At 37.9% G+C, this 13,138-nt stretch overlaps 1 protein-coding gene across 4 annotated transcripts in view; it reads left to right on the forward strand.

Moving 5' to 3' along the window:
• PATJ (PATJ crumbs cell polarity complex component) overlaps window positions 1–13,138 on the forward strand; it is a 362,166-nt gene that overhangs the window by 110,096 nt on the left and 238,932 nt on the right. For all 4 annotated transcript variants that reach the window (XM_027059027.2, XM_053214164.1, XM_053214163.1 and 1 more), the window contains exons 20-22: window positions 38–433; window positions 6,608–6,731; window positions 12,048–12,222. In XM_027059027.2, coding sequence (XP_026914828.2) covers window positions 38–433; window positions 6,608–6,731; window positions 12,048–12,222 — 695 coding nt within the window. The remainder of the gene's footprint in view (window positions 1–37; window positions 434–6,607; window positions 6,732–12,047; window positions 12,223–13,138) is intronic.

Genomic DNA, 13,138 nt, shown 5'->3' on the forward strand with positions numbered 1-13,138 from the left:
GGGGGAATTCAAATTATTTTGCAACTTTTATTTACAGGGATTTAGAGATGAACCCTATTATCAAGAGGAACTTGTAGATGAGCCGTTCCTAGATTTGGGGAAGACTTTCCAGTCCCAACAAAAAGAGATAGACAACAGCAAGGAGGCCTGGGAGATGCGTGAATTTCTGACTCCCAGGTTGCAAGAGATGGGGGAAGAAAGAGAGATGCTTGTGGATGAAGAATATGAGCTGTATCAAGATCGCTTTCAGTCCATGGACTTGTATGCCTCTTCGCACCTTCAAGAGGCTGCTCCTGTTCCCTCCGTGAAGGAACTTCATTTTGGCACACAGTGGTTACATGACAGTGAACCACCTGAGCTTCAAGAAGCAAGGTCCATGATGAGTATCTATTCCCAGGAAACACAGCAGTATGGCTACAGTGCTGAAAACATGGTAAGGGTTGAGAACAGATCTTCCACATCCCCCCATTCTGTTCCCCTCCCTCCCTATCCCTGTTGCTAAGTCCTGTGCATTTCAAAAAAAAAAATGTAATGGAAAAGGTAATTTTTGTAATTAATCATTTTTCCAAGATACACCGTACTGTGTATTACTGTAAGTATAAACTCATCTTTTCTGTATTATATAACTTCTAGTGAGAGTCAATAGGCTGCAGTTGCCTTTTATAGTGGTTTATAGTGGTTTTTGCCTTGATTTTTTTAGTGATTTATTTCTCTAGATTATCCACTTCAAAAAAGAGCTATTTGGCCATTTGTGATTTTTTATCTCTCAGAGAAACACAGTGTTGTATTTCTCACATAGTATTTATCAGGGAAAAATCAAGGCAAAATTAATTAAAGATCTCTTGTTTATGTCTTGCTTACCCACACTGTTCTGTGTTATGTGTCATACTAAATAGAAGGTCACTGAACTCTAAAAAATTATCTTTACATTTGTGATACTACCTGTTTTCAACTCGATAGGAAAGCATTATATTTCAATAGGTTTGCCTTTGCTATTAGATAACCAATAAACTTTATTTTTATAAAATTAGAGTTAACTGGTCACCAATTGGAATCTTTCATTAGGGACATTTTTTAATGTTTTGGTTTGTTTGTTCATTTCATGCTGAAGATTAATTTCCAGGTGAATGAAAAGAAACTTATTATATAGGGATATTTAAAAGGTCACTTAGCAATATGTTTAGGTACAGTGCACTGTTCCCCTCATGGAGGTCAGCCACTTTCTTGCAGTGCTGTGGGGAGTGGGCCTTTCTTTGCTCTATTACGGGGCTCATAAGGCTGGTTTTTGTGTTCTCTCCTCCTTCAAACCTATCTTCCTTTCTCCCCTTTTGCAAATGCTATGGGTCCTTCTGCTATTCAAGGTGCTCTACAAGCTGTATTTATGGACCCTAGAGGATTACCCATGATAAAGGACTCTGGGAAACCTACCAGAGAACAGATATTTTAAGATTATGTGAATAATACCTGGATATAGGAAGAAGTAACAGAATCACCTGGTGTGTTGCCATTGACATTGGTGCTTTCTTTCTTTGCTGGTCCCGTTCCTATACCACTAAGTACTTGAACTCAAACAGAATATCCAGTTATGTGTAACAAATTCTAATCACAGATAAGTGAATGTTCACAAATAGTCACTTGTGGCTTTATTCTATAGGGAAAATTTTCTATTTACCCAAATAAAAGGCAACCTGAAAAAGGCCCATTTTTATGTATAAATTTTTAGGGTTCTAGATGAAATAGTCAAAGCTACATTCACAATATTTACATCATAAATTTAAACATTCACATTTTAAACACTGTCAAATGTTAACTTTTTTTGCTTATTCTTACATTTAATGGCAATTTTATTTGGATTCTTTCAACACATATTGAATGTCCATATTTCCATTACCACTAGAATCACTTTTCGGTCATTTAACACAGCTTTCTGGATATACCATCTTAATTTTCATCTAAGTTGTTTGAGATACAGTAGTTTTTTTTTAAAGTTTATTATTTTGAGAGAGGGAGTGCAAATGGGGGAGGGGCAGAGAGAGAGAATCCCAAGCAGCCTCCATACTGCCAGCGCAGAGCCTGATGTGGGCTCCATCTCACTATCTGTCAGATCACGACCTGTGCTGGCTGAAGCCAAGAGGATGCTTAGCAGACTGAGCCACCCAGCACCCCAAGATACAGTAATTTTTGAATCCATACTATCAGTCAAAATTTTATCCTGATCTCAACTACTCATTTGCAAGGCAGTAGGCTTTAAAAGAATTCCATTCATAAGCACATAGCAATGATCTTCACAATACAACCACTTACTCTGTTGTTTGTTAAATTACTATTTGAAACGCTGGTTTATAACAACATTCAATGCTCACATTTTGAAAGACATACATTCTAATTACTGAATCTCTGTTAAATTTCCTAGCTTCCTTCTTTTTATTTTCCATTTCTGATTCTGTGAGGTGACCTCTGTAAACCCTCTAAAGTGGCATTGATTAAAATTGTTTCAGACCTAATGTGTCTAGTCTGCACAAAATTTTATTTTCTTTAAATAATTATATGTTCTTGTTTTGGGCATTAACTCTTTTCCTCCCTTTCTGGACTCCACAATGATGACAGTGTAGGGGAGGGACAATTTTTTTTCCTCTAACCTCATTGGTTTTGTGGCTGGGCTGTGGAAATTAAGCTGATGAAAGATTGGCAAAAGGAAAACATTTATTAACAAGTGTGGCATGCACACAAGCAGAAGAAACTCAGTGATGAATAACTCAAAGGGGTGCTTAGAACTCGGGCTTACGTGGCATTTTAACAAAGAACAATACATTTCTAGAGAAGTAACAAGACAAAGGAAAAGGAGTTTAGGTTTTAGGGTCAGAGCTGTAGGAAGGTAAATATAAGGGGGAAATTGATGGAAGATAAGGGCTGTTTTGTTATGTATGTTTCTCTTGGTGCCATCTCTTAGCAGAACAAAATCTAGTGTCCTCTCTAGTGATCAAGAATCAGGTGAAGATAGCTTTTCTGTGTGTGCTGTTTCTCATTTGTCTTCCTCTCAAAATAATCCTTATGCCAAAGTGGCATGTTTTTGATAGAATATTCTGATTCTTTATAACAGTTACACACATAAGATCAGGATGGGCTTGAATCTTTATTTACCCTCCTCTCAGAAATATACTCCTGTGATAAAAATTTATCATCTAATATTACAATCCCTGGGTAGATTGTTAAAACATTTGAATATTTTATAAATATATAATTCTCAATACTCTTGTTTAGAGAGTGCCCTCCAGAAGGGTAGAGGAACATTATCATTTCTGTCTTTATTGTAACATCCATTTTGGGGTACAGACGTAACTATATTTGTAGTACCTGCTACTTAACTTTACCTTTCTCTATCACTCATTTCTCCATTTTAATTGAAGGGTAAAACCATCAAGATTTTCAGATCTGGTTTTTTATTTTTAGTTGTAGTAAAATATACATCCTAGTAGTCCCTGTGGTTTCCCTTTCACAGTACCGTTACCTGCGGTCACCTGAGGTCTGAAAACAGATGATCCTTCTTCCAACAGTGTCAGAAGGTCACTAGTAGCCTAACATGTGCCTACACCATTCACCTCGCTATTTATCACTTAGGCATTTTATCATCTCACATCATCATCATAAAAAGAAGGGTGACTACAGTACAGTAAGATATTTTGAGAGAGAAAGAGACCACATTTACATAACTCTTATTGGAATATATTCTATTTCTTTATTAGTTATTGTTAATCTCTTACTGTGCCTGATTTATAAATTAAACTTTTATCATAGGTATGCATGTATATGAAAAAACAGTATATACAGGGTATAGTATACAGGGTATAGTAAGAATTTGACTCAGTATCTCATATAAGTGGAATCATACAATATTTGTCCTCTTGTGTGGGGCTTATTTCATTTAGCATAATGCCTTCCAGTTTCATCCACATCATATGTGTTGGAATTTTCTCCCTTTGTAAGGCTGAATAACATTCCATTGTATGTATATACCACAATTTGTTTACTTCTTCATCACTTGATGAACATCTGGGTTTCTACCTAAGGCTATTGCGAATAATACTGCTGCAAACACTGGTATACAGTATCTGTTCAAATAACTGTTTTAAATTTTTTTGGGTATTTCCCCAGATGCAACATTGCATATGGCAATTCATATGGTAATTCTGTGTTTAATTTTTTGGGGTGTCACCATCCTGTTTTCCACAGTAGCTGTATCATTTTACGTTCCCACCAGCAGTGCACAAATTTTCCAGTTTTTCCACATGCCTGCCAATACCTGTTTTCTGTTTGTTTGTTTTTTTAACATTTTATTTATTTTTGAGACAGGGAGAGACAGCATGAACAGGGGAGGGTCAGAGAGAGGGAGACACAGAATCTGAACAGACTCCAGGCTCTGAGCTGTCAGCACAGAGCCCAACGCGGGGCTCGAACTCATGGACCACGAGATCATGACCTGAGCCAAAGTCGGCCGCTTAACCAACTGAGCCACCCAGGCGCCCCTGTTTTTGTTTTCTTAAATAGGTCCCAAGTAGTATCTTATTGTGTGTGTTTTTTTTTTAATTTTTTTAATGTTTATTTATATTTGAGTGAGAGAGATAGTGCACAAGCAGGGGAGGAGCAGGGAGAGAGACAGAGACAGAATATGAAGCAGGCTCCAGGCTCTGAGCTGTCAGCACAGAGCCCAATGCAGTGTTCGAACTCACGAACCGTGAGATCATGACCTGAGCCAAAGTCGGATGCTTAGCTGACTGTGCCACTCAAGCATCCCTTATTGTGGTTTTGATTTGCATTTTTCTAATTATTAAGAAAAGTTGAGCAACTTTTCATGTGTTCATTGGCCACCCGCTGAAGAAATGTCCACATTTTTTGCCCCTTTTTAGAAGATCTGATTCTTGGGGCACCTGGGTGGCTCTTTCGGTTAAGTGTCCAGCTTCGGGTCATGATCTTGTGATCCGTGGGATCAAGCCCTGTGTCAGGCTTTGTGCTGACAGCTTAGAGCCTGGTGCCTGTTTCGGATTCTGTTTCTCCCTCTCTCTCCCCCTCCCCTGCTCACACTCTGTCTCTCTCTCAAAAATAAATAAAAAACATTAAAAAATAAATGAATAAAAATATCTGACTCTTGCCTGAGGATTAATTACCTAAGACTAATTGTATGTTTTTTTATTTTCTTCTCTATTTAGAAAAACTTTTTTTTCCGGGGCACCTGCATGGCTCGGTCAGTCAAGCGTCTGACTTCAGCTCAGGTCATGATCTCACAGTCTGTGAGTTCGAGCCCCGTGTCGCACTCTGTGCTGACAGCTCAGAGCCTGGAGGCTCCTTCGGATTCTGTGTCTCCCTCTCTCTCTCTACCCCTCCCCCACTCATGCTCTGTCTGTCTCAAAAATAAACATTAAAAAAATTTTTTTTCATAAAACTTTTTTTCCTAAAGATCTTACCCTTTTATATTGAAATTCAGATTCAGATATCAATTCTCTTATTCCTCATATAGTTGCCATAAATTTTTTTTAATAAGTCCCAAATTGCTATAAAATATAAATATTCAGTGCTTACTATTTCCTCCTTATTCCCTTCTCTAAGAAATTCTTATTTTATTCTAGGCAACTAGATAGTTGTATCTCCTTTCTCACCCCAATTTAATATTTGAGTTGAATATCTCCATTAAATATCTGATACAGTTCTATACTTAGCTATATTCATAATCTGTATGGAAAAAGCTAGCAGTATTTGGTTCACCAGTTTATGAGAGATCCTTCTCATACCATTGAGGTCTGACCAATATAACATAATGAAAAAAAATGGGGACCCTGTGAAAGATGTCATTCATGTTTTAGTTTTGAACAAGCTAAGTTTCCAACAGAGAATGACATAGGTGTTACTTGTCTTAAATGAATTGCAGTATATCCCTATGGTGGCCCTAACATTGTCATTTAATTTTATGCTTATAAAAGTTTTTAAAATATGATAATAAAATATTTCAGCGAAAATCATATGTTCTGGAAGGTTGTAACTTTGGGAAACCAGAGAAGACATGTATCAAAGGAAGACAACTGGAAAATGCAAAAATGTGCTTATCTGTAGGTTTTAGGTTTGGGTAGCTGGTGTTTGCCGGGCAGATAAAGGTGTTAGGGAGGGTAAAGCAAGAGCTCAGAGCTGTGAAAATCCACCAGTTGGTTTGGGATTGTCAGTGAAGCTATTGAGGTTGTGCTCCAACATACTCTATGAGTTAGTGTGTGTCAGCCATTGACCTTGCTTGACTGGATAGATCTTTATTCTTATACCTTTGTGATTGTTTACTTAAATCCACTCATTAATGTTTATAAAACAATTTTTTTGTGAAAAAAAATCCAGTGTAAAAAAAAGAAAAAAAAAAACTATTAGCCTAATAGTACTAAAAAATTATTAGTACTCTTGCGGAGATTAAGTTACCAGCATTCATTACTGCTTACCATTGCATAAACCACTACTTGAGGAGGCCTGTTTGCAGGGCCAGTTTTCTGCAATCATTATCTGATTTGAACAACATTATGATGTACCTCATTTTATCACGAAGTACTAATGCATTTCTGTCTTTCTTCCTCTCAAGATGAAAGAAAATTTTGGCATTGATTCCCTACCCTCCATGCCCTCATCTGAAGGAAGCAGTCAACAAGGCAGATTTGATGATCTGGAAAATCTTAATTCATTAACACAAAGCAGTCTGGATTTAGGTTTGTGGTTTTTGTTTCTCATAAACACAAATGACATTATTTTGCAATCTTTCAGCTTTGTTTTTATAGACGATAAGTCTTACTGTCCTATTTTCATTCATAATGATGCAAATTTAAATGTTTATTAATCTGCTTCAGAATATCTGGAAGAATAAACCTGGCTCATATTTCAACATAGAACTTAAGATTCTCTTTTCTGAAAGGGCTATATTTTCAATGCCTGATTTTGCTTTTTATAAGCAGTGTGGATTAAAACTAAAACTAGTACCTTATGTGCTAAGTTTGAAATAAGTCTCTACTAATATATATTAAAACCTCTGATGCTATTAAGTGATACTGTTAGCTCATTGAATGAGGTTGTTAAATATTAATAAAGAGAGTCATATTTTAAACATTTATGAAACATTTTTATAGCCATATATTATGGTCAATTTTGGTGCATTAATAACTTAGTTTCCATTAAAGAATCCTAAAAGTATAGTGCCTCTCCTTGCCTACCCCCAATATTGACTCTTACATAATTTTGAAAACTCAACTGTGAAAAATAATTTTTCTTCATCCAACACTCAAATATCAAAGGCTGTTATATTATTGAGATCCCTAGGTAAGACTGTTAAGTTCTTTCACAGCACTGGGATTTATAGAGCGATTGTTCAGGATTTATGCTGTCCTTCATGTGTTATGACTCTGCTTATAGGAAAAGTCTTTCTCTGGACAATTCTCATGTTGTATGGTAATACATTGGAGGGGATGGAGTGCATTATAGAAAGCCATGTAATGGTTTTTATGAATTCAGCATTCTGTTGAGTAAAATCCAGAGAATGGAGTCATTAGCAGTAAAAATTCAAGTCCTCTCTGAGATGATAAATAGTTGTCAGTTCCGAGTCAAAATAGAGCATGGGTAGTTAATTTTGAATATCTAAGATTTGATGAGTTTATCCAGTTTTTCATGACGTATAACCGATTGTGACTAGGATAAAAATGGGACTTTTCCCCCCAAAAGTGTTCCATTAAACTGTTTTAAAATTTTTTATCACATTTCCATAGTCCTTTAAGTACTTAGAGAAGATTTACTGCACAAATGAATGAATAATTGAATTAATAGGCCATATCTGTTTGATCGCCACTGATACTTTATAGCAATGTCATTACTATTTTGGACCAGATGATTCTTTATGGTGGAGAGCTGACCTGTGCTTGGTAGAATGTTAATAGCTTCCCTGCCTTCTAACTCTGATGCCAGTGGTACTCACATTCCCAGGCCTGATCAAGATCACATGTCTTCAGACACTGCCAAATGTCTCCTGGTGGGGGCAGAGTTGAGAATCACTCACTGCTCTACACTGTCAGGATTGAAAGGATAAACTGGCTATATGGGGTGGGTGTTTGTGGCGAAGAGCAGCAGAGTTGGGAAGAAGACAGAGAAGGTAGTTCCTCTTGAGCTCTGCTCTGTGTATTATCTAAATGGCTCCAAAATTACTTCTGACCTCTACTGGCTCTCGAAGTTTTCCAGGGCTGCTGTAGCAAATTGTCACAAACTTGGTGGCTTAAAACAACAGATATTAATTCTCTCATGGTTCTCAAGGCCCAAAGCCCTAAATCAAGGTGCTGTGCTCCCTCTGAAGGCCCTAGGGAATAATCTGTTCTTTTCCTCTTCCGGCTTCTGGTGGCTCCAGCCTTCTTTGACTTGTGGCTGCATCACTGTTATGTGTGCCTCTGTCTTCACACAGCTCTCATCTCTTGACCTGTGTCTTCTATTCCTTGTCTCCTATAGGAACATCTGTCATTGGATTTAGGGCCCACTTGGGTAATCCAGGATGGTCTCATCTCATGATACTTAAATGTATCTGCAAAGACCTTTTTTCCGAATAAGGTCACATTGACAAGTTCTATGACTTGGATGTATCTTTTAGAGAGGTCCCCCCATTATGCCCTCTACTCTGCCTGTCTGATACTTTACAAGGATCTGGGAATTTATTTTTTTAGAGATTATAGTTTTGGGAATGAAGTTAAACTTGTATATCTTAGATCTGTCCTCACTGGAAATGCATTCATAACCACATGTTTTAGGAAAAAATTTTGAAAGCCTCTAGAATGCCATGTGGCAGGCATGACTATTTGGATTAATGCTAACTGTGGGTAGGTTGAGAAATTATTAATACAGAGTCGATACAGATTTCAGCAGCATACATATTGAATTTATTCTAGTCAGAGTTTGATTTTGCTCTTGAGATCCTTTCCAGCAAAGGGCTGACTCTTAGTCCCACGTCCCTCTGTACAAAGCAGGTACCCTGCTGTGTCACCAGGCAATCCCACCAGCTTCCCCTAAGTAAACTACCCTGGGCTAAGTATTCTCAAAGCCCTCTTTCAAATCTGTAACTCTTTGACCTCTTTATTAGTATCAGACAGTTTTAGGTTTATCTCTGAACAATTAAATTTCTTTTTCTGAGCAATAAATTTAAAAATTATTTTTGAGAGGGGCGCCTGGGTGGCACAGTCAGTTAAGCGTCCGACTTCGGCTCAGGTCATGATCTCACAGTCTGTGAGTTTGAGCCCCACATTGGGCTCTGTGCTGACAACACAGAGCCTGGAGTCTGCTTCAGATTCTGTCTCCTTTCTGCCCCTCCACTGCTCACGCTTTGTCTCTCTCTCTCTCTCAAAAATAAACATCAAAAAAAAATTATTTTTGAGAACCTTATATGTGAAGAGCTATTCTTGACCCTATATTTAGTCCAACATTATGTAGTTCTAAGAGCCTTTACTCTTCATGGGCTTTGAAAATAAACCTATAATGAGCATAATTAGTAAGGTAAAGTTTACAAGATAAATTCCAAATCAATAACACATTTAGTATTACAACATTTCGAAAGGTTTCTGACAGAAGGTAGTTCTGATTCCTAATCTTTGACTGCCCCTGTCTGGATGGTGCCCCCAGGGAACCCTGGATGATTCTCTGTCATTGCACTCAAGGGTCAGGCACACATACTCATTTGCATGCCTACCTCTTCCTATAAATTAAGCTTCTGGAGGGCAAGGCTTGTATCTGATTTTTGTTACCGTAGTAAGTGCTCAAGAAATATTTGTTGAATGAGAGAGTGAAATGCTGCTCATGTGTGGCTATTCAACAACATTGCAACCCCCAGCCCTCCCTCCCTCTGGCAGCGGCCAAGTTATACAATAACCCACCCTCCTCTTTACTTGGATTCTCGTTGCCTTTATTTTGTTGACCATTCTGTTCTTGCTCCTTACCAAGTATAAACCTTTTGAAAGTCTCCCCCATTCCTCTCCTATAAACATTAACCTCCATTTGTCCAGGAAAATTTTTTTTAGCTTCTTTGTTTTTCTAACCTTTGTGCTCCTATTATGGCCCTTCCCTAACAACTGCATAGGTCCTCGAGGACTTGATTTGTTTTATGGGCTCTGGGAACTGCAGTGCACTTGGTGAACAGCTCTGTAAAGTGTGAGTGTGTCACGCACTGTGACAGATGAGAAATGCGTGCCTGAGCACCAGCACCCAGGGTCCATGGAGGAGGAGTGGGGCAAAGGGCACGGCAGCCTTTCTGTGGAACAGGTAATGAAAAGTTTTAAACAAACTGCAGCAACCTGTGAAACCCAATGCCATAATTTAACAGTCTGCTTTTACCAGTGTGGGTGGATGAGAACCAGTTCTGCAAATAAAGCCAGTTCACTCTTCTTAACACTGGTTTCTGGCCATTCCGGCCAGAATCTAGTCCCACCCCTGGTCCCTCCTCAGTGGGGAAGAAGCAGACATAGGCCAAGCTAGAACTCTCTGGCATCGAGATGGATTAGAGTGCTTTGCAGGAATGGAGGCCCCAGAGAATAGGAGTGAAGGGTGCATAGGGATGGGGGACAGACCCTGAGACTTCTTTAACACAACCTGAGCATTAAAGTTAAATTCACTCCCTCTTCAGATTCTGTTGCATTACCAACTGATTAGACCCCAGTTCCAAAGTTTCTAGACAAGATAAAAAGCAGTAGTAGTGAGTTTACTAGAAAATTTGTTCATTATGAAGAAATGGAAAGAGTTGAGGTAATGCTTATAGGAAAAGTTTTAGGATAATACCTATATCTTTTAGAAATAATTTGTGATTTTCTGATTAGGCAGAGCTCCAAAAAATACTATAAATGTGTGGATTTAAGGAAGACATTTGATCACAATTCATCATATTTGTAATATGCTCAAGAAGGATTGGCTGAGAATCGGGTGTATCCTAAGAGTGATTAATAGACCTATGCCAGTAAGGGTCCTATGAGTCGTAGGACTCTATGCACAACTCTGCCCCAGTTATTCTTTTTTTCAGGAAATGTGGAAATAACACAGATGGCATGTCAGGTAAACTTGCACATTCCATTTGGCAAAATTCCTTAACTTGAATTTCTCCATCTATAAAATAACAGTTGTTAGTATCTTTTCTAACTCATAGTTTGACACGAGAATTAAATAGGTAACAACTGTAAAAGAATTATGAAATTTGTAAACAAAGCCCCTTTAAAAATCTGTTTTCTTAACCTGATGAGCACCGGGTGATGTATGGAGTTGTTGAATCACTATATTGTATACCTGAACCAATATAACAATGTGTGTTAACTACACTGGAATTAAAATTAAAACATTTTTTGATGTAAGATTTTTTATTTGGTTATTTGTTATTCTGTGAAATTATTTTGTGTGCGTGATGAGGACTTCTAAGATCTATTAAGTAACTTTCAAATATGCAATATAATATTTCTTTAATGGTTGTTTACTTTTGAGAGAGAGAGAGAGAGAGAGAGAGAGAGAGAGAGTATGGCGAGGGGCAGAGGGAGAAGGAGACACAGAATCTGAAGCATGCTCAAGACTCTGAGCTGTTCAAGTCCAGCATGGGACTTGAACTCACAAAATGCGAGATCATGACCTGAGCTGAAGTCAGATCCTCAACCGACTGAGCCATCCAGGCACCCCTTATTTATTTATTTATTTTTTTTAATAAGTGAAATGCAGGAGTGCCTGCAGTTGGGACAGCTGAGGTTGATAAGGGAAAATGTGTAGTGAGATTAGAATACCATCATTAAGGGCATTCTTTTGATAAAATATTTATATTGCTAAAATGTCCTCTTTTCAGTAAGGCCATGTGTGAAATGCAACTCTCTTCCACTGAGGAGTCCCTGTCCTCCTTCCTTCCTTTATTTTTCACCATCTGACATATTAAACATTTTACTTAATAAGATTTCTACCTAGAAAAGGCCTATTTGTTGAATGAATGAAGGCTAAATGAAAGCATCTTGTGTTCACTATCATCTGGGTTTGCTGTGTAGGTATGATGATTCCAGATGATGCCCAAGGTCCTGGCTTGCTTGTTGAACTTCCTGCTATGGCACAAAGAAGGGAGCAAGAAGATTTGCCTTTATATCAACTCCCCAGGACTCGAGTTGTTTCCAAGACCTCGGCATACACAGGAACACTGTCTTCTAGATATATCACTGATGCATGGTATGATATGGTATCATGGTATGATACCATTTATCTATTATAAAGTAGTCTGGTTTTTTTGCTCTTATAAAAAAAATGCCCTATAGTAGACAATTACTAAGAGATTAGGAGTTTCACAACATAAGCAAGACATACAGACAAATTAAGGAGGGAGTGGATTTAAGAGAGAATTTGTTGGAATTGGTGACTAATAACGTGTGTCAAGGTGAGAGGACATAGTTGAGGGTGACTTGTGTCTCTGGATTAGGACAATAAATGCATTGCAGTGCCATTAATTCTTTAACAACACTGTAGGAGCAAAGGAAGCAAACTCAGTGTCCAATGATAGATGAATGGATAGAGAAAATGTGGTGTATAAGAATTAAGTGCTGCCGTTTTTAACAATATGGATGGACTTAGAGAGTATCATGCTGAATGAGGGAGGTTGAACAGTGCAAGACAAGTGCCATACGATTTCACTTATATGTGGAATCTACAAAGACAAAACAAACGAACAAACAGAAACTGTCTCCTAAACACCGAGAACAAACTGGAGCGGAGGGGAGTGGAGGTGGATGGATGAAATAGGTGAAGGGGATTAAGAGTCACAGACTTCCAGTTATAAACTAAATAAGTCACAGAGACAAGTATAGCATGAGGAATGTAGTTAATATAATTTTTATGATGACATGTGGTAGCTACACTTATGGTGAGCGTTTCGCAATGTATAGAACCATTGAATCACTGTGTTACACACCTGAAACTGATATAACATTGTATGTTATATTTTAATTAAAGAAGAAAAGTTTATAGGAGCATGAACAGGTTGTAAGGGAAAACGAATTCAGTGTGGGACAAGACGAAGGTTCCAGTATCCATAGGACAACAAAGCGAAGTGGAATCAATTAGGTGTGTGATTCTGGGGATTCACGTTGGT

The sequence above is a fragment of the Acinonyx jubatus genome, chromosome C1 (genome assembly GCF_027475565.1).
Source record: "Acinonyx jubatus isolate Ajub_Pintada_27869175 chromosome C1, VMU_Ajub_asm_v1.0, whole genome shotgun sequence".
NCBI lineage: Eukaryota > Metazoa > Chordata > Mammalia > Carnivora > Felidae > Acinonyx > Acinonyx jubatus.